Source organism: Urocampus carinirostris, chromosome 9, assembly GCF_059441175.1.
Source record: "Urocampus carinirostris isolate Australia breed hairy pipefish chromosome 9, RoL_Ucar_1.0, whole genome shotgun sequence".
NCBI classification, from domain to species: domain Eukaryota; kingdom Metazoa; phylum Chordata; class Actinopteri; order Syngnathiformes; family Syngnathidae; genus Urocampus; species Urocampus carinirostris.
In genome coordinates, this window is record NC_142357.1 from 27497364 (window position 1) to 27517713 (window position 20350).

The window sequence follows — 20350 nt, forward strand, 5'->3', positions numbered from 1 at the left end:
CAGGTTTCACACGTCCGCCACTGTTTGCCCATCGGTCTCTTCTCCAAAACGCAAACACAACATTTTCTCACCTCGTTTCCATGAAATCACACCCTCTCGCTTGCATCACCTGGCCTAGATTGTCAAAACCCGACACAATATCAAAGGTTTTCTTAAGATTCCGGGACCGACGCCATCTCCGTTGTGGTGGCGGAATCATCTCTGGTTCTAATCTCACCGAGTGATCCAGCCTGAGCCCGGAATATCCCAAGATAAATATGGAAAGTGAACAATGCCATTGCTGAGCACCAACATTCCGTTTTCAACAGCGCTCGCCTCTAATCCTCCGGAGCGGTCTTCGCAAACTGCCTCTCCTCATCTAAATCTGCCCGAAGAGCTGCTGAATTGGCTGATATGACACTGCCGCCTCACTTCCTCTCGGCCGTTTTCGCCAAAGATGGCTGACCGCACCTCCAGAGGGGTCTCTTACTGCCACCTGTATCCTTGTAACAACACCTTGTCAACACACGACATTCAGACGTTTAGACGGGACTATTAGCCGTGTTGGCACGTGATCTAAAATGACCCCATGCATTTCACACCCAGGCCTTCAGTAGTAAATCAATCTAACCCTTAATCGCTATTTTACGGCTAGAAAATATTTATCACAGCTGTGACACATACAAAAATATCAACTACTATTTAGGAACATAGACAGATTTTACTCGTCCAAATAGTTTTATCCGTGCACAAAATCCATCTTCCTGTTTCCTCAAGAATATTTCAATTACCGTATTTTCCGCACTATGAGGCGCACCTAAAATCTGTTATTTTTTTAAAAAAGCTGACTATGCGCCTTATAATCCGGTGCGGCTTATATATGGATCAATAATGAGCCGCGACAGGTCTCGCAACTTACGGTAAGCAGCCACCGACTCCATTTTTTGCGTAGAAGAAGAAGTGCGTTGTGCATACTGGGAAATATTAAACAACGATTCTCTTTTATTTGTGCGTTTGTATAAAGACCCTGAAATGGCTCCTTTTAAGAGACACACTTACAACGCAGAGTTTAAACTCAAGGTGATCAGTCACGCAGTAGAACACGGAAATAGAGCAGCAGCAATTCGAACACTGCAGAAGAAGAATTCGAGGGATTCGTAGACGAGGAGCTGATAGAGTGAGCTTTATGTTTTTCTTTTGTGTGTTTACGTTTTACATTTTATAGTTATTATGTTATTGCTTTATATTTATTGTTTTGCTCTTGTTATTGTGTTTGCACATTACGAGTGTCACTATATTGCGATTGCACTAATGTTTAATTTATCATTACAGTATCAGACGTTTTTTTTGCGTGTTGACTAAATAGAGGAAAAGTCAAATGTTACACCTTGCTGTTGTCCAAAGATGTTAAAGATGTGTCACGAAAATGCTTTACCTCAGAGTAAATAATAAAACAGCTGTTTAGTCGTTTTGGGAGTGAATGGAGTTGTGGAAAGCTTGTTTGTTATCTATTAATAAAGTTTGACTGACCCATCTGACTGTTTTGTTGACATTCCCTTTAGCGCGGCACCATCTAATGGTTTCATAACGTAACTACAGCCTCTACTGTAGCGCCTTATAATGCGGTGCGCCTTATGTATGGAGAACGGTTTAAACTATATAATTCATTGAAGGTGCGCCTTATAACACGTTGCGCCTTATAGTGCGGAAAATACGGTACTCTGTCGTATAGATTATTCGTGCGCTTCAGTTCTTGGCATTGTACTTTTCACGTTGGAGGAATCCGGCCCCCTTTTCCACAACTCATGCGCTCTAAATACCCTCATTGTGACTGAACACATGAATGACTCCCTTCTAGAAGAGACTTTAGGAGATTGTTTAATTAAAAATATTCATATGACACATAAAAGGGGCAAAACGGTATGTTTGACAGTAATTTATTCAATGCTTACAATGTCGGGTCGCCACAGTTTCCTTTACTCCTATGGAACGATGACAAGCTAAAGCAATTTGCTCTGGTACACTAGCAATCAACTGAGGACAACAAAAATATACAACTTATCATAAATGGTTTACAATCTGGCACTATTCTCCTCAGTACAGCCTGGCGCGGTCTTCTACAAATATAGGGCTCACATTTCACGCCATGCAGCCTTTTTTTTGGTGTTTTCTTTTGATGTAGTCTAGTGAACCTCACTAAACCTACTGAATCCTTGAACGTATTGCAATATGATCAGATCAGGTTTTTTTTCTGTCAGTAATCTTCAATTGTATACAAGCATAACGAGAAAAAAATATTTGATACAAAAATCCTTGTAACGAAATGTTAAATGAAAGAAGCCGATATTTACCAGGTCCCGTCGGTGGCCTAATCTTTCTATTTAAGCAAAAGTGGGCTAAATTTACTTTAAAGAACAATAATGGTGATTAAAAATGTTTCAAATTCACCTAACTAAAATATGTTTAAAAATATGATTGGATTTAGTGCAATAAAAATAAGTGCAAACATCTATTAACCATAAATGATACTTACTTCAAGTAACATATACAGTAATCCCTCTCCGTACCCTGGTTAACTGTTTCGATACTTTGGTTTAACCCAGGATCCTAAATGTTACTGTGCAGCTAACCGGTCACTCTCTTCATTGCTCATTTTACACTGAAAAGAGAAGCCTTCCAATTCGGTTGTACTATTGTATTATGGCAATGAAGTCTATTCGTTCAACTACAATTGTCATGATTACCGACGTGAGTGACCTGTGCCCGCTCCTTTGGCGCCAACTCTGATTGGCTCCCTGTCCCTATTCAAACACACTCCTATCTGTCCCCTTTTGTCAGTCCGTCTGCAAACCTCAGTTAACACTAGGCAAGCCTTTTTCGACCCTGACTCCCACCTGTTTTTTTTCTCCCGTCTGTCCCTTGTCTTCGACCCATTTTTTATCCTGACCACGTCCGCTCTCCCGTCCCGGCTCTCGACCTCTTTTTGTCCCCGCCCATGGCTACTCTCCTTTCCTGGCTTACGACTCGCTTCTGACCCCGACCACGTCTTTGCTCTCCTGTCCCGGCTACTGACCCGTTTTCCTTTCCCGACACCGCCATCGCTCACCGCGGAAGATCCACTTCCGCGTTCAGAGCGACCTGCTTTCCACGTCCAGCACTCACCGGATCGTGGGCGCAACCCTTTCTCTTTCTTCCAATAAAACTTGTGAGAAACGCAAGCAAGTGGGTCCTGTCTCCTTTCTGGTCCTGACAATAATTCCGTGTTCCATGTTTTTAAATTGTAGATATATGATTGTAAATTGGATCACAGTCATATACTGTATATAAAATGTTACTGATATTTAAAATAAGTAAATGTTTAACCTTGGCGGGTTTTGACTATCACAGAACTTTTGGGAATCCAACAACCATTAAAATCGAGTGATTACTGTAATACAAAAAATACACAATTATTCCATGACTATGATATAATAATGTATCAAAATCATCTCAGGGCCTGTAGAAAACCTTATCATGGGCCAAATATGGCCCGTGGGCCTTGACTTTGACATTTGCGCCTAATGTGACAAGGCTCAATACGTACAAAAATAATTAAAATGGGAATAAATTGCAACAACAACAATGAAAAAAAATGGTGGAAGCATGCAATGACTCTCTGTTCACCGTGAAAATACCTTCGTCTTCATCACCGTCGTTATCCGATAAGTCCTCTGCGTGTTTTTTGGCGTGGGCACCTGTTTTGGAAAGGAGGCAGACACATAGAAAGGAACAAGCAATTTCAAACATTGCGCATACCGCACATTTGGTGGATTATTCCATTAAAATTGGTCTTCGATGGAAGCGCCAGAGCAGTAGAGCAGATCACAAAGAAACAAGGATGTTGTGTAAAACTGTATTGAATACCATGAGGTATTCAAAGGAAAACTGTATGTGTATTGTACATAACGCAGGAATCATTTCAAAGGAGCAACATCATCATAGTATTTATTTAATATAACCGGAATAAAACAAAAGGGAAAACTATTATATAATAAGAAATATAAAAAGTATTTTTTTCAATTACAGTTTTTCTGTTGTCAGATACATTTGCTTTTTATAACTGACAAGTTCATTATTATTCTATTTATATTAGACTCCTGCCGGCCGCGACCCTACTGAGGATAAGTGGTGCAGGTAAAGGATGGTTGGTTAGACCCCTGCCAAGGAGATTAGATGGTGTCAACCCAAGGACCCATCCAATTGGGCAGGCTGCACTGGGCAGGCGAATACGACCTTTTCTATTGGGCAAGGTCGTGAACCACCGCTACCTCCCAGTGCATACCCTGCAATCATTTGGATCCTGGGTGTGGTCACACCGGAGGCCAGTCCACCGATTGCCCATGGAGGAGCATTTGAGGGCCGCCTCCCATGAGAGAAGAGGATAGATGACCAGGCTGGTGAAGCTAATGCCCTCCACGCCTCTCATGTTAGGCTGAACCCTGGCTTTTGGGAGGGTTTGAATATTTACTTAATTACTTATTGTTCACCCTCTCTACTTAGGTGTTCTCGCCAAAGGAGGTGAGACTAAAGGACCAGTGTTGAACCACTGAGCAATGGGCTCTGCCGACCACAGAAAGCCCACATCCAATTGGAGACGAATCCACAATATTCTTGTACCTCACCCCCCATTTCTCCAGTACGTTTTGGTAATTAATAAACCTCTTTGTTCAACCACAGAAAACTGTCTCTTGGTTGTGTGTAAAACCTACTCGATTGCCACAGTAGGATGCCAGTTCGTTATTTTTGCGCACTGTTGTTTGTTGTTTTGACTTTTATTGTCACGGTTGCCCATTGCCATCACTTGGCCCCGCCCGTTTGGCAGCAGCTGCAGCTCGTTGCCTGATTGGCTTCCCTCCTGTTTAAACTCAGTGCTCTCATTCACTCCTTGTCAGTCCGTCAACGAACCCCTGCACTTGCAAGGCGTGTATTTTGTCTCTGTCCGGTATCCTGCTCGTATATCCAGTATCGATCCACCCTGTCTCGCCCTGTCTGGTATCTTGCTCCAATCTCCAGTATCCAGTATTGATCCCGTCTGCCTCGTCCCGTCTGGTATCTTGCTCCAGTGTGCAGTGTCCGGTATTGATCCCGCCTGTCTTGTCCTGTCCAATTTCAATCTCGTCTACCCCTGACTTCTCTGTCTCACTTTTTCTGCCCCGCGATCGCAGCATCACTGGCGTTTGTGTTCACGTGCATGACTTCCCCATGCCCGTAAAATAAAGCTTGTGTGAAAACGTTACTCGTCTGGGTCCTCCCTCTGTTCAGGTTCTGACAATTATAAATTGTTTCAATCGCCTTTACTGTCGGCCAATCATGTTTCTGCTCTTTGATTCCCATACCTTTTATGGCAGATTTACTAGGAGATTTTATACAAAAAAGGCTATGGGGAGGGCCTTGAAAACCAGTTGAAATTTATCTGAAAGTTTAAAATCTTATCTCCTTATTTGAAGTGTCTGCTAACATAAACTTATCCATAACTGATACGTGAACGAATGTTTTTTTTCATTTTTGTTTCTTTACTGGATTGCTTTTAAACAAAGTAAAATGGGCATAACTTTAACTTAAATGAATTAAATAGCTGATAGTAGAGGGCAGATATTTAAGCTTGTAATTATTATTTTGGTTGTCTTAGTTGATAAAACAAATTGGCAAATAAAAAAAAGCACACATTAAAGAGAAATTATAAGGCAAAAAAAGCAAGGAGTGATAAAAAAACTGTATCCATTCATCATCTGCACACTTTATCCTTAGTAGGGTCACGGGGATGCTAGGGCCCTTCCCAGCCATATTCTGGTAGGGGGTAGGGGGACACCCAGAACTGGTTGCCAGCCATTCCTCGGTACACAGAGACAGACAATTATCTCGCTCATTCACACCGAAGGACAATTTGGACCAACCAATTAACCTGCCATACATGCTTTTGGAATGTGGGAGGATACTTAAGTGCTCTGAAGAAACCCACGCAGTCGCGGGAGAACATGCAAACTCCGCATGGGAGGCTGCTGTTGCTGGAATAGAATACTAGACGCCGCATTGTGGGGCTGCGCACTAACCACCCACCCGCCATGTAAAACAAAAATAAAGCAAGTAAAAAAAAAATAAAGATAGATTTCATTTTATATATAACTCTTAAATACATATTTAATAAAATAACCCAAATAATACTTAAAAAGAGCAAAATAATATGTCAACAGAACTAGAACTTTTTTGTTTTTTGGTCACGTTCCTGCCAATGTTTCAATCCAGGGATAGTGATGTTTTTATTTTATGGGGAAATAAAAAAAGTAAAATAAATGTTTATTATTTTCCATATTCAACCAAACATGCATATTTAATGAAATACCCCAACATTTACTTTAAATGAGCAAAATGATCTGTCAACAGAATGACACATTTCTCTAGTCATAATTATAGAGACAATGTTGCAATTTTAGAATAGAATATGCCTTTATTGTCATTGTTACAACATGGGATATGCTGTGACAACGAAATTGGACGACTCCAGATCCATTTTTACAGTGAGGATAAGGAATCAAAGAGACAAAGGAACATAGTGCTCTCATTCACTCCTTGTAAGTCCGTCAACAAACCTCTGCACTTTAGGATAGTAAAGTTTGGATTTTACAAAAATAAAGTGATAAATGTACCCATGCGTGTCGATTGCCAACATAAGGGATTTTTTTTCATATGGAAGACTTTATTTTATTTTATTTTGTCCCGTTTCATCTGGAGGGACGAAAGCGTGACCATCTTGGGTGCCGAGGTGCTTAACTTGTTTGGGTGTTTGGGCATTTGGGTTAGCCATGGTCCAAAAATGTTCCCTTTTTTAATTTTCTTTGGTTTTGTATGTGTTTGTCTTGCTGTCGGTCTCCCCTCTCGAGGGATATGACCAGTGTACTGTAGATAGAGGGATATAATCCTTTATGTGACACTATAATTTGTGTTGTTTTTTACTCAAATAGAAGTTCAAATATTAGATAATACAGGTTAAATACAGAAAGGAAAAAGGTATTTGTCTTTACAGCAAATTGATAATCATTATAATTTCGATACCTTTTCGTCACGATAATGAACTAATCGTCAAAGTAACAATACGCTAAAGATGTTGTAGTAATTGTAAAAATTACAGCCATTGTGTTTTTATAATTAGCGCCCTTTTAAAATTACTGCTCTTTTTTGTGACTTCAGTGTTATTCTGATTTTGGTCTGAATGTTTAGAAGCCTTTAAATGGTACTTTAGAGGATTTGTAATCCCTGTTATCCATTCTTAACGTTGTTCAATGAGACCCTGAAAAAAAAAATGCCGGCAGACAAGAGGCTAACTAGCTAACGACATGCTAATAGACATGAACATGCTCAGGAGATCAGGCTTTAAACTACAAGGCCGAAGCAAGAGCAAGGATTTCAGCTCCCGAGAGGCGTCTTCATTTGAATAAAACACGAGATTGTGGTTATCACGTACGCCGGCTAATGTGAGCAACTTGTCTCTGCGCCGCGCACGCTAGCTAATGTGATGCTGTCCTTGTGCTACATGTAACCGCAAGCCCTCCAGGGCACCTGAACACTGTCAACTTGCGGAGGCTCACGTACTGTTTCTTGTTTTTCTGCACAAAACACTATATTTTGTATGGCATACATATCCATTCTGTAACTTAAAGCGGAGAGGGGTAGAAGCTGACAACATAACTGTCAATATATCATCGTTTTAGTCAGCATGGAGGCTAACAAATTGTAAGATTGTATCAATTGTAATTTATGTCCAGTAATTGATTTTTAATAAATGAATCCCGGAGCTTAAACCCTGATCCGCCCCCAAAAAGGTAGTTGTTCGTCACCAGGCATGTAAGCAATTCATTCCGGATTGCTAAAAATACGATTTCCGAACCCAGTCCGGCTATTTTCTGTCCGTGAATGTAGTTTTGTATATTGTTACCCAATGCAACATCCATTGCAGTCCGGTCACTCTGGAATGGGAACTACCGTAAATTCTGGACTATAAGCCGCTACTTTTTTCCCAAACTTTCAACCCTGCGGCTTATTCAGTGATGCGGCCAATTTAAGTAATTTTTTCTAACACCCGCCAGCTGCGCTCGAGTTCAATGCACATGACGCAGCTTACAAGCTAAACGCAATTGAGCAGTCCGATAAAGAAGGAAACAGATCTACTGCACGCAAACTTTACCTTGCGAGCGTGTTGCTAGAATAAGGGAGCGTGGAACGTCGTCTAACTGATTAAGTCTCTTGCCCATACTGGGGAAGACGACTTTGATGACGTCGGTTATAAGGAGGAAGATGAGGACGGTTTACCGTGGTTTCCGCAAGTATGGTGTGTTATTTTTAACAGACCGGTGCACTGTGCTGCGAGCGTGTTGCTAGTAGCGTTTTGCTACCCTTCACAGGCACGGCTTGGGATAAAAGTTATAATATTATTATTAAAGCTTTGAAAACTCTCTCGGTGTACCGTCTTTCTTTGTAAATATGTGCAACCATGTATAATATGTATTTGAAACTGTATATTTTTGTAATGTATTTATCTGTATTTATTTTGGACACTTATTCTGATAAGTCTTGCACCGACCAATTAAAAAGAAGAGGTGTAACAGACACGGGGGGTGACGGGAAGTGGGGACCGGTAAAGGTGAGTGTTTGTGGACACGGCAGACAATAGTGGATATATATTTTTCCCACCCTTACCTTTGGAAATATACACTTTTTTTTCTTGGATCACTTTTAACGGGACCCGGACTCTGCAGGTCTGCAACCAATGTTAAGTGCAGGTATCATTTTCCGTTTATTTTGCCGGCTGTGGTTTTTGACCTGCATACTTTATATTCAGTTAAAATCGCGGGACTCAAAGTAGGGTTTGGGTTAATTTTGTGATTATGTAACATGATTTAATGTGGGCGCATGCGGCTTATATGCAGGTGCGGCTTGTGTAAGTACAAAAGCGGCTATCCTCTTAAAATGTGATGGGTGCGGCTTTTAATCAGGTGCGCTCTATAGTCCGGAATTTACGGTACCTCTTGAGTGGCCCTTCTCAAGGTTTCTTATTTTCCTCATGCTTCGGTTTTTGAGTTTTTCCTTGCCTGTATGCTGATTTCAGATTACGGTATGGTGTATTAGTGTACTGTGCATTGATTTGAGACATTTTGTGATTACGGGTTTTACAAATGAATGTGGCTTGACTTGACTTGACTAGTTATTGTACATTGAGACTGAATAAACTTGAGGTCTGATTTTACAAGTCTATAAGCTGCATAATCGACTATGAACATTATAGCTTTCCTTTTGCCATGTGACCACTGAAAAAAGGTTTTCAGTTTTTCTATGGCCCATTGCTGTTATTTGGGCTTCCTGTAGTGTTGACACGGGCTGAATAACAGCGAGCATATTGAGTATTAGTGTTCCAGACAGGCATGGATTAGATGGCAGGTGTCGACAGGATAGCTCTGTCACTACAAATCAGGATGTGGCTGAGCGTGCGTGTGTCGAACATGAGCTTGCAGTTTAACAAAAAGCCCAAATATTAAGCGACTTTGAGTTAAGGGCCATGTTTTAGCTTTAAAACTACAACTCCAAGATGATGCAAATCATTTTCTTAACCTCCCGAGGGTTCAATGATAAACATTACACCACAAAGGCGTGGGAGATGGAATCCCGCCACATTTGAGATGCTAATGCTCCATCTAGAATAATCGACTGATTTATGAAATCAATCCGCAATTCCCTCATCGCGAGAAAAGGCTGAATGTTAAATGCCTCGCTTTTGCAGAGGGAAAAGGCGCCGTGACAAAAGACGAGCCTGGGAGTTAAATATCCGAAAGGTCAGAAAGTGGAAAGGGATTTTGTGAAAATGTGAAATGTTGCAGTCTTGACAGTTTGAAGCTTCTCTCTTCACTTTCTAATCCTCAGGTGGCCGTTTCCTTCTTTTTAGAGAGGCCGGATCGGTATCTCCTCCAGCGTGTGATCTTGCTTTCGCTTCCGTTTTTTTCTGACGTCCCTCTCAATCTGTCTCTCGGAGGAGAGGTTAAGGAACAGCTTGGTCGGGACGCATGAGAGCGAATGATGGAGAACGCAGACGAAAGGTTAAGGAGGCTGTAATCCTGTCGGAAAGGACAGCCAAAAATTCACACTGCGTTTCAGATGCTCTTGAAATGACGGAGTAAAAAACTGTAAAAATGGGGGGGGGGAAGTCTCTCTGCCTGTCTAGTGGTGGATAATAGAAAACGGCATGTTACTGCCACAGGCTTCTGAGTAAGAGGGGAGGAAAAGGTATCACGCAGGGATCATGTAAACATCAGCATTGTCAATCGCAGTTTACAAGAATGCCTCAGTGGTTATTTGATTTAGTTATGTTTATGCTGAAAGACGAAACTGCGTCAGCGGAGCTATTGCGTGGCCTTCAAGATGGGATCTATTGAGGAAAATGTATTATTTATTGTATGTGAAAAAAATAGATAAAATGTCATCACGCCTGGTGGAGTGGTATCGGTTACATCCTCAGACTTGGGTCCTCTAGAGGCCTGGCAGTTTGAGGGCTCTGCGCAATCTTGGCTGTTCCTAAGACTGCACTATTCTAGACTGAGATTTCAGCAGTTGTTCCTGGGATCTGTTGGAACCACTCTCCCAGTTGGGGGTTACTGCCCCAAGTGCCCCCAATACAAAAGATACCAAGCTGACCTTGACCTTCCACATCTGCTCCAGCTGCTTTTATCATCAGCTTCTTGTGTATCTCCTCACTGATTTTAGCATCAGTTGAGATCACAACATCTATTATCACCACCCTCTTATGCTCTTTGTCCACAACCACTATGTTTGATTGATTAGTCAGGAAGTGCTTGTCAGTCTGGAAGCTGAAGTCCCACAGGAACTTGGCTCTGTCTTTCTCAGCAACCTTCCTCGGTATGACTCAACGGGATTTGGGTACTTCTATGCCAAACCAGTTGCAGATCAACAACTCATTGAATAATTTTGAAATAATACCATCGTCACACATCGTTCTACAGTTAAATTACGTTTCATTGTGTCTATACCAGTGAGGGCAGAAATGCTCTTAAACGGTCCCATGTTAAGCACTGAACTGGCACGCAATTCGAGCTGCAGTGTGAAAACGTTTACCCAGTGACCTGTCCTCTCTTGCATTTGTCTTCTGTGCATTACCAGCCATCTTGGGCTACTTGAATGAGATTGTAGTTTTGTAAATGTTAAATATTCTTCAAATCACAAATTTGGAACTATCAACTTGTCTTGATATGGCTAAACTAGTTTGTTTTCATCCCGACAACCTACTGCCAGAGGCTTTTAGTCACTATAGAATGCAAGATGGTGGACCTTGCGAAGTCAGTGAAATTGGCAGTTTGAATGCCACATACATGGTGGTTGACAGATAATCAAGGAAATTAGCACCATGTGGGAGTCAGCAGGAAAGGGATCCCGGTCGATCAAGTCAGTCATTTTCATTTGATCAGTGCATTTTAGTCAAAATACAGTTGTTGTATTTTTGCTGAAATGCCATATTTATTCTGTGAAAAAGTGTTGTAGTACCACAGTATAGACACATCAAAATATCCCTAAACTGTTAACAGTGATTATTGCATTTTTTCCAGAATTATTCAATTGATCATAAATTGTTCTCTTATTGTGATCTCCAGTGCATACCATCCCAGCTACTTGGTTGGGCACCTCAATGTACACTTTTTCACATAGCTTCTTACAGCCCGCCACAATGTGCTGGACCGGACAGAGGTGTCTGCACAGTTTGCATCTTGGGTCTGATCTACTCAGGCACATCCTGGCCTCTACAGCTCTTTTGCTAATGGTCTGTTCTTTTGAAGCCTTTCTGCTGTTTGTCAGTCCTGCATTTTCCAGCCTCTGGTAGGATTTCTTGATGTCAGCTACCTCCTCTATCCAACAGAGGTACATCCATGTAGGTGCTTGTCCTTCCAGGATGTCTGCTCCTTCTCTAAACTCTCACACGGGTTCTGCTGTCTGATGGTAATCTTTTGGGGCCATTATATGATGTGATATATACATATATATATTTTTTTTCCTCTAGTGTTGACTAGCTCGATTGCTGGCTCATTTCAAGCCAGGGAAGCGTTTTTCACATTTATACGGTCAAGTAAGCTCATTAGAGAGCAGTGGGTAAAAAAAAAATCTATTCTACTGGGAACCTACAGACTTGTTATTCTATTTCTATTGGGAGCAGATGAATTCATGCGTGCATGCACGGTGGACATTAATTAACATCCTCGTATAATGTTTGAGTCTCATAAATAGGGAGGAAAAGGAGTGTATTGCAAATATGGGCTAATTTTCTGCACGGGCTGCTTGACTGAGCTCGTAGACATACCAGAGGGAAAAGATAGCACTAGTTTGTGAGTGTGTTTTGTATTCCTTTTGATTGGTCGACACGGGAAAGGACAAAGCAATTGGGTTAGCCGTGAAAGGCGAACAGTGCATCAGTGGGGAGGCTCTTGAGTGCAAACTTCCTGCTTAGGTCAAGTCTTGCATCACAAATCACTGTGACTTGACTCACTTGGGTGAGCGAGCAACCCGGCTAGACTATAGAACTTGTAGCTGCTCAATTCAAAAGGGGGCATTGAGTGTCATCCAAACACAAAGGCCAATGTTTACTGTTATGTTAGAATTTGGGAAAATGTCTCTTCTTCTTTTGTCTCAGACTTTCTTGGCCTGCTTTTCTATTTCCTTGGGCGCTTTGGAACAAGTCGACCGGCGGATTACTGTGGAGTGTTATTGACTGCAGTGACAAGACATGCTGTTTGTGGTTTTACAGGATTCGATGTGCTTCATAGTGACTAGGTTTACATGCAGGGGATAGTTCGACTGGGAAGTCAGATTTTTGGAGCAATCAGAATGAAACGTTTGCATGCCTAGTGACGATTGAACAACCCCGTATACAGTAATCTCTCGCTGTATAGCAGCTTTTCACAGTTTTAATAATTCACGGATTTTTAATTAAATGTTCTAATGGTTTTTGATATCAACGTACTGTGCATTGTGTGTCTGTGTGTGTTGGGTGGGTGTGAGGGTCTTTGTGTGCAACTGCTATTGGCTAGCATATGCTATCAAACACCGTGGCAGGCGGACAACTCAATGTGTCCACCAAAACATATTGTGAAGCACGGTGACAGCTACTATTTTAGCGGTTCCTTACATCAGAAAGAAATTCATTAATTACATTGGGCACTGGAGAAAGTGAGAAGAGGGCAAGAAAATGCTGATCATCCCTAGGTGCTTTGTGGGTTTTTTTCGGGTTCGGGAAGAGACTTAGGCAGAGAAAGCTATTGCAAGTCCGGCCTACTTCTACAGCTAGGTTAGGTGTTAACTCTCACAAGCCATATATCTTGTATCTTACCAACGCCATATTCATTACCCATGAAACGGACGACCTGGAGCTACAACTTGTGGGAAACTGCTACATTCAGGATTCTTATTTTACTCATCAAGGAGTCCATTCGAGAATCCCTGATGCTAGAGTGCAGCTAGCGAGCTTTTTCTATGATGTGAATAAAGACACTTCATTGAAGTGTAATTATGTATTATGTGTTTTTATCGTTGTTATTTTGTTACAGTCATATACAGCATATTATGTATTAAGAACACAGGGATTTTTGGAACGTAACCCCCATGAAAAACAAGGGATAACTGTGCTAGCTATGGTCCTTTTCCAAACAGATCATCGCCTGCACGCAAACGTACCCAGTGTTTATACTCCCTGATCCAACATCTATTTGGACTGAAAAGAATCTAAAGTTTCTGGGAAATTGGCTATTTTTTAAACATCTTAGAATGAATTGTTGAACCCTGGTAAAAACTCGGCTCAAAGACACTTTTGGGCTTTGGACAGAACAAAATACGAACAAAAATAAAATCAATCCATAGCTTTTCAAAGAGGTGCATTGTGAGGTCAGAAGCTGTTACTCTGAAACACTGTCATATTATATTCACAGTGAGCAAGACCTGCAGCAAAATCACATTTTCCCAAAAGAAAGAATAAATGACAAAGACTAGACCCAATTTAGCACGGGAACTCTGCCTCAAGAAAATCGTATCAATAGGGCGAGTCTCTGATAAATTCCACTGCAAGTCAATTTAGCAGTATGAAACTTTTAAAAAGGTAAAGTCTGCCATTTCAAACCGGAGCAGTTGCGAACGCCGCCCACGCTGTTAAATAACATTTACTTCGAGCAACTCGATATTCATTCGTTTCAAAATGACAGGATCCCAATTAGCCTATATCTGGGACTATAAGTCACAATCAAAAAACTCAAAGTACGCACCTTAAAACACAGACAAAATTGGATATGCATTACCACATTTGTGCAATTATTGATCAGTTGATTATTTCATGCCAATGGTGGCAACAGGGATAGCGTGGATAAGAGCACGGAATCCTAATATTTTTTTAATTCAATTTATCTTTATTTGGTTTTTACTTTTTACTTCTCTTTTGTTACTTGAAAGCACTTGGTTACACTGGCAAGATTGTTGGAATTGGCTGTATAAATGAAGTACATCCACGTTTACATAACCATCAGGCCACTAAGGGCACGGATGGTTGTTCACAATTGCATAACATTAGATGTGATGGGAATCGAACCAGGAGAACATCTTATACTATTCGTGAGAGCGCTAGGTATTAGGTTATCTCATTATAACATTAGTATTAGTCACGGTACCACAAACCAGTAGAATCTGTTCATGTTAGGGAACAAACCCCTACCCAGAAAAACGGCACAGCGAGGTTGTACTTGCCCAAGACACACCACAGAAAGTGGTGCCCTGACTGCCTGTGCAGTGAAGTTATCTGTGATTTGTGAACTGCGAACCAGATATGTCAAAGAGATGAGAAAACAGAAAATGATTGAAAATCGATATGAAACTTAGTTTTACTTTTTCTCAGCTCAAACTAAGCATTGTAAGTGACAAAGATTGTTGGATACGAGTGGCCATGGGTTACCATCGTTCACGATGATCCAATTACTTCCCACAATGCCCCTGTCGTCATTCAGGTCAGAAATTTCTGCACTTCGTAAAGAGTTTGTGATTCAGTCGCCCTTTTCTGTACAACGAACTGGTTTCATGTCTGATAATATTCTCGCGGCCCGGCTTAATGATAACATATAGTATTTTGTTTCGTGACTAAAAATGGTGAGATACAGACATAATACCTAACGGCTAGTATAGGTTGTCTGTATCCCTAGTGGTGTAAATAATTAGAACACGTGCATAATGAAATTGTGAATATGTTTGATTTTCGAGAAGGTTTGTTCAAACCTCACTTTGTGTTTGCTGTTAAAAACGTAATATTGGAATATAATATTGTGAATGTGCTTAATTGCTGTTGAGATTGTCATGATTGTTTTCTGTTTTTAGTGTCAATAAATTTGTTCAAACCAATTCGCCGGCTGTTGATGGAATAAGAGCTTGCTCTGTCCATTCCACGCATCGGCCCGGTATTGCAGTACCTCCGGGAACGGTGCATTCGCAATGATCGCAGCAAGGCTTTAGGGCTAGGACCTTAGCTTGGCCTTTTGGCTGAGAGTAAGTGTCCCGGCTCCTAAGCTTTGTAGCGTATTATGAACTGACCGATAACGGATAATGGATAATGAATAACGAAGATAGAACAATAACCCTTAAAAACCCCAAAACCCCCCCCGCCGGCTGTTGTTTTTGGACTGTGTACCTGAATATGCTTTATTGCAGTACCTCCGGGAACGGTTTGCTAAAGGCTTTGATGCTAGGTCCTTAGCTTGGCCCTTTGATGCTAGGTCCTTAGCTTGGCCTTGATGCTAGGTCCTTAGCTTGGCCTTGATGCTAGGTTCTTAGCTTGGCCTTTAAAGTCACTATCTTTGATTTTTGCATTTCGGAGATGGAATATGAGCTTGCTCTGTCCACTCCACGCATCGGCCCGGTATTGCAGTACCTCCGGGAACGGTGCATTCGCAATGATCGCAGCAAGGCTTTAGGGCTAGGACCTTAGCTTGGCCTTTTGGCTGAGAGTAAGTGTCCCGGCTCCTTGGCTTTGTAGCGTATTATGAACTGACCGATAACGGATAATGGATAATGAATAACGAAGATAGATCAATAACCCTTAAAAACCCCAAAACCCCATTCGCAATGATCGCAGCAAGGCTTTAGGGCTAGGACCTTAGCTTGGCCTTTTGGCTGAGAGTAAGTGTCCCGGCTCCTAGGCTTTGTAGCGTATTATGAATTGACCGATAACGGATAATAGATAATAAGTAACGAAGATAGAACAATAACCCTTAAAAACCCCATTCAGTGTCTTGATAACGGATAATGGATAATGAATAACGAAGATAGAACAATAACCTTAAAAACCCCATTCAGTGTCTCGGCCCCTTGGCTTTGGACTGTGTGCTTCAATGAAGTACATTTAGTTCCAATCGATTTATGGATGGAATAAGAGCTTGCTCTGTCCACTCCACGCACCGGCCCGGTATTGCAGTACCTCCGGGAACGGTGCATTTGCACTGATCGCTGCTTGGCTCTGTGGCTAGGACCTTGACTCAGCCTCTTGGCTTTGTAGCGTATTATGATTGGATAATTGAGAAATAATAGAGAACAATAAACCTTACAAAATACCCCTCCCCCCTCCCATCCGTGGTCCGGGTTCTTTTCCTGTTGGAGCTGATATTATGCAATTGTGATAAGTCAACGGAGCTTTTATCGTCGCCGGCGACTTTAATCGGGCATGTTTATGGACTGTACTTCCCAAATCCATTCAATACGTGGACTGAGCAATTAGGGAAAAAACACTGGACCGTGTGTACAGTAATATCAAACATCTAGTTGGATCCGCCCATCTCTGTCTGTCCCTCACCCACTCATACACCCCCCTCCGGAGGAAAACAAAGCCTATACAACAAGGACAGTACAAACATCTTCTTTGTTCTTTGTTTTCCTTATATCCTCACTGTAAAATGTGGGACTGGAGTGCCACGTCCAATTTCGTTGTCACAATATGTCCCATGTTGTAACAATGACAATAAAGGTATATTCAATTTTATTCTATTCATATATTCCAACTGATCAATGATTGCACGAATGCGTTACTTTTGATCCCTTGTGCAACCGTAACCCTTACAGTGGTTTTAATTGCATGGGTCTATTCTATGGGAATGTGCTTATTAATATGGTGTGCCCCACAATGCGGAAAATACGGTACAATTGGCAGTCATCATTTTCAGAAAACTCGTGACCAAGTTTTTACAATATGCGAGTAATTGCAGTTGTCTAAACATAATAAGAGTTGATGTTTCTCCTCCCCCTGACCCCCTCTCTTTCTTTTTATTTTCTCGTCATTCAGTCCAAATTAATGTTTGGATCAGCGCGTTAATTAATTAATCAAGGAAGGTTTTAGTGTTAGGAACCAAAATCCCAACCGGGTATGGGATTGCAAAGCAATGACTAATGAGCATGTCCTTTGTTTTTCCCACTGAAACTATTTACAGAATTGTTTTTAATAAAATAATTTTGTTCCCAGTTTTTCCAGGAAAACATTAAAAATATATTTCTTATTCTTAACTTATTCAATTCCAGACCTTTCTCTCAAAAGATAAGAGACATTTTTTACCATGTTGATCCATTTTTGAAGGGCTGTAGGAGTTTTAGTTCTTAAGCATAAAAGACATAGGATATATTATAAAAAAATGTTTAATCCTCATCTTTCGGATAGAAAAAGTATATCTCTAGCTTTTACCATTGTTTGGTAAACAGCAGTTTAACATTGCTAAGGTTTTGGAAAATACGCTTTCCAAGATAAATTCCGACAAAAACAGCATTTTGTGAATGGATGTATTTCAAGCAGAACCTTCACTTCAGTGCTTTTTTGCATCCGTAATACCTCTAATATCTAAACAATGCTTTCCATTAATACAAGGGGGCAGTTTACCATTAAAATAAAATTTGATTACAAGAAAAGTGTACTTATGCATGGAAGATTTGCAATATTTTTTTTCTGGCACCAGATTTTTCTGGTAACGTGATCACACAATTTTGAGTCACCTGAGCGATCTTGTTCCAGTGGATGTGCACGAAATGTCATCCCTCTCTGCCACGACAATAACGAAGGGACTTGGATCATCTTTTTTAGAAAAAAGTAAGCTGTTGAAGCATTAACTGTCTGAACTTGTCGATATATTTTGCTCCTCTAAACACGTTACTTCCCTAATATAGTGCAGCTTACACACTCTCAATCACTGGAAACAGGAAACAACACTGGGAAGTAGGGGCTTCCTCAATGTGTGGACAAATATGTGATCAAAGCAACTTCTGCCATCTAATTGTGATTCATCATACTGAATTCCCAGAGGCTTGAAACTTACTGATGTGCAGCGCCTATACATCTATAATAGTTGTTGTTGTTTTTTTAAACAAAACAAAAAAAATTTGTTTTTAAATTTTGGCACTAAGGGACAATGCTTCTCAAGACATATTTATATGGTATGGCACTGAATGAGACAAAGCAAATCAGAAGATCATGAAAAAATACTCTACTGGACTGCAACAACCGGTCATACTTTCCCTCTCAAATATGTAAAGATTAACTTGTATTGCAAGCCACTTAATTTATATATTCCTGAAGACGTATCTATTGTAAAGCAGCAACTCATGCAAACGTACAAATCTCTTGTGGCCCATTTATCAAGATCCACAAGGTTAGTTTTCACCATTTGATGTGCTTTATTATGCAATAAAATGTATTTCATGCTGGGTAATGTTAGGGTTATTATCTTATTTCGGGGAATAATCACAATTTTCCATTGGGGATTCACATGTATAGATATGTCGAAATGGGGAATTACACCTTTATTAGCAATCGCTTTGACTATTTACAGACTTTTAAAGAATTCCCCTCTGTACTATTTTAGTTGAGTTCACTTTAGATCTGTGTTGGGCAAACTAAGCCCGGCGGGCCACTTGCGGCCAGTCAGGCTTTTGAATCGTGCAAGCAAAATGGTAAAATAATAAAGATAATATATACATACAAGAGTTTAAAAAGTACTATAAATAAAAAGGAGTATACTAGGTGCAACTCTTGTCCCCAGCGTACCCAACATTCAAGTAGCTGGCTTAATTTTCTTTACAGTAATAGCTCCTTTGAACACGGTTTACTTTTCACGGTTTTGCAAAAGGGACAGATAATTCGCTCACTATATATATATATATATATATATATATATATATATATATATATATATATATATATATATATATATACACAGTTTTCTTTATTGTCAATTTTAGGACTTATATTGTCCTAAGGGGTGGAGCCTTTTGGGAAGCCTGGGGGATAAATAAAGGAAAAATCACATGTGTATGGATAGGTCTGTTGCCACAGAATATTTTGAGTGTTGAAAGTAAGATAAGATTTATAAATGGGTGAGTTATCACACTTATGAGGTTACGCCCAAATAATGTATACTGACTGCATTGTGTCACAAAAGAAAACGAACGCCACGACGGTTTATCTATCAAGATATTTATCAAATTTGATGTTAAAAAAAAAATGCATTTTAAGCTTTTCAATGAATTTTATATAATTTAGTCCTTAAAAAGGAACCTTATTCATTACTTTTCTTTACCTCTATGTGTTTTAAAACCAACTTGATTGAATAGTTTATATGTTTGGATGAAAAATGTAAAATATGTAAATCAAGAAGTCTGCACGTTTACTTATTGCTGCTATGCTAAGAACACTTGTCTTAATTTTGGTCCTTTATTATTATTCGCAGAATTGAATGTTTAGCGAAAAAGCCAAAAATGAGATTTATATTGCCGAGATATCAGATTGCATACTCTATTGGTAAATCAAAAACATAAAATAATTATAGTTCCTCATAGCCAAGCCCTTCTATCATTGTTTATAACTCAAATCTGCCCGTGAATCAGTTTGCATACCCTTGCTATAGACCTTAAAATTTCAAAAATGTTTAAATATTCAAAAAAATCTCATATCGTTTTTGTAGGTTTACCAGGCAGCCTTCTTCATTCCCTAAGTAGGTTAAATTCAGCTTGAGCTAATTTAGCCAAGACTAGACAAAATATTTGTAAAAACAGAAAAAGAACATAACCAAAAACCGTGTCATTAAAATGAACCCAGGTTTTGAGGGGAACTGACACCAATCCTGTTTATAGCAGCAGGGGGCCTATGATACTGGGTTTCCTCATAATATTTTGTCACAAAACCAATACAAGAAACTTAAGATAAAACCATTTTCTCATTACTGAACCTAAGGGAGATAATTGAAAAAAAAATGAAGAGGGAGGATAATATTAAAGAGATATT

General features: G+C 40.2%; 1 protein-coding gene and 3 pseudogenes across 2 annotated transcripts in view; 3 read left to right on the forward strand and 1 right to left on the reverse strand.

Annotated features, from left to right (window-relative positions):
* nlgn3a (neuroligin 3a) overlaps positions 1-20350 on the reverse strand; it is a 363876-nt gene that overhangs the window by 253088 nt on the left and 90438 nt on the right. The window contains exon 4 of one of the 2 annotated variants that reach the window (XM_088343413.1): positions 3654-3713. The exons of the other annotated variant lie outside the window; for it this stretch is intronic. Within the exon in view, the coding sequence (XP_088199539.1) occupies positions 3654-3713 (60 nt within the window). The remainder of the gene's footprint in view (positions 1-3653; positions 3714-20350) is intronic. 2 annotated transcript variants of the gene reach the window in all.
* On the forward strand, positions 15397-15528 carry LOC148359966 (U2 spliceosomal RNA; annotated as a pseudogene).
* Positions 15835-15986, forward strand: LOC148359967 (U2 spliceosomal RNA; annotated as a pseudogene).
* Positions 16385-16532, forward strand: LOC148359968 (U2 spliceosomal RNA; annotated as a pseudogene).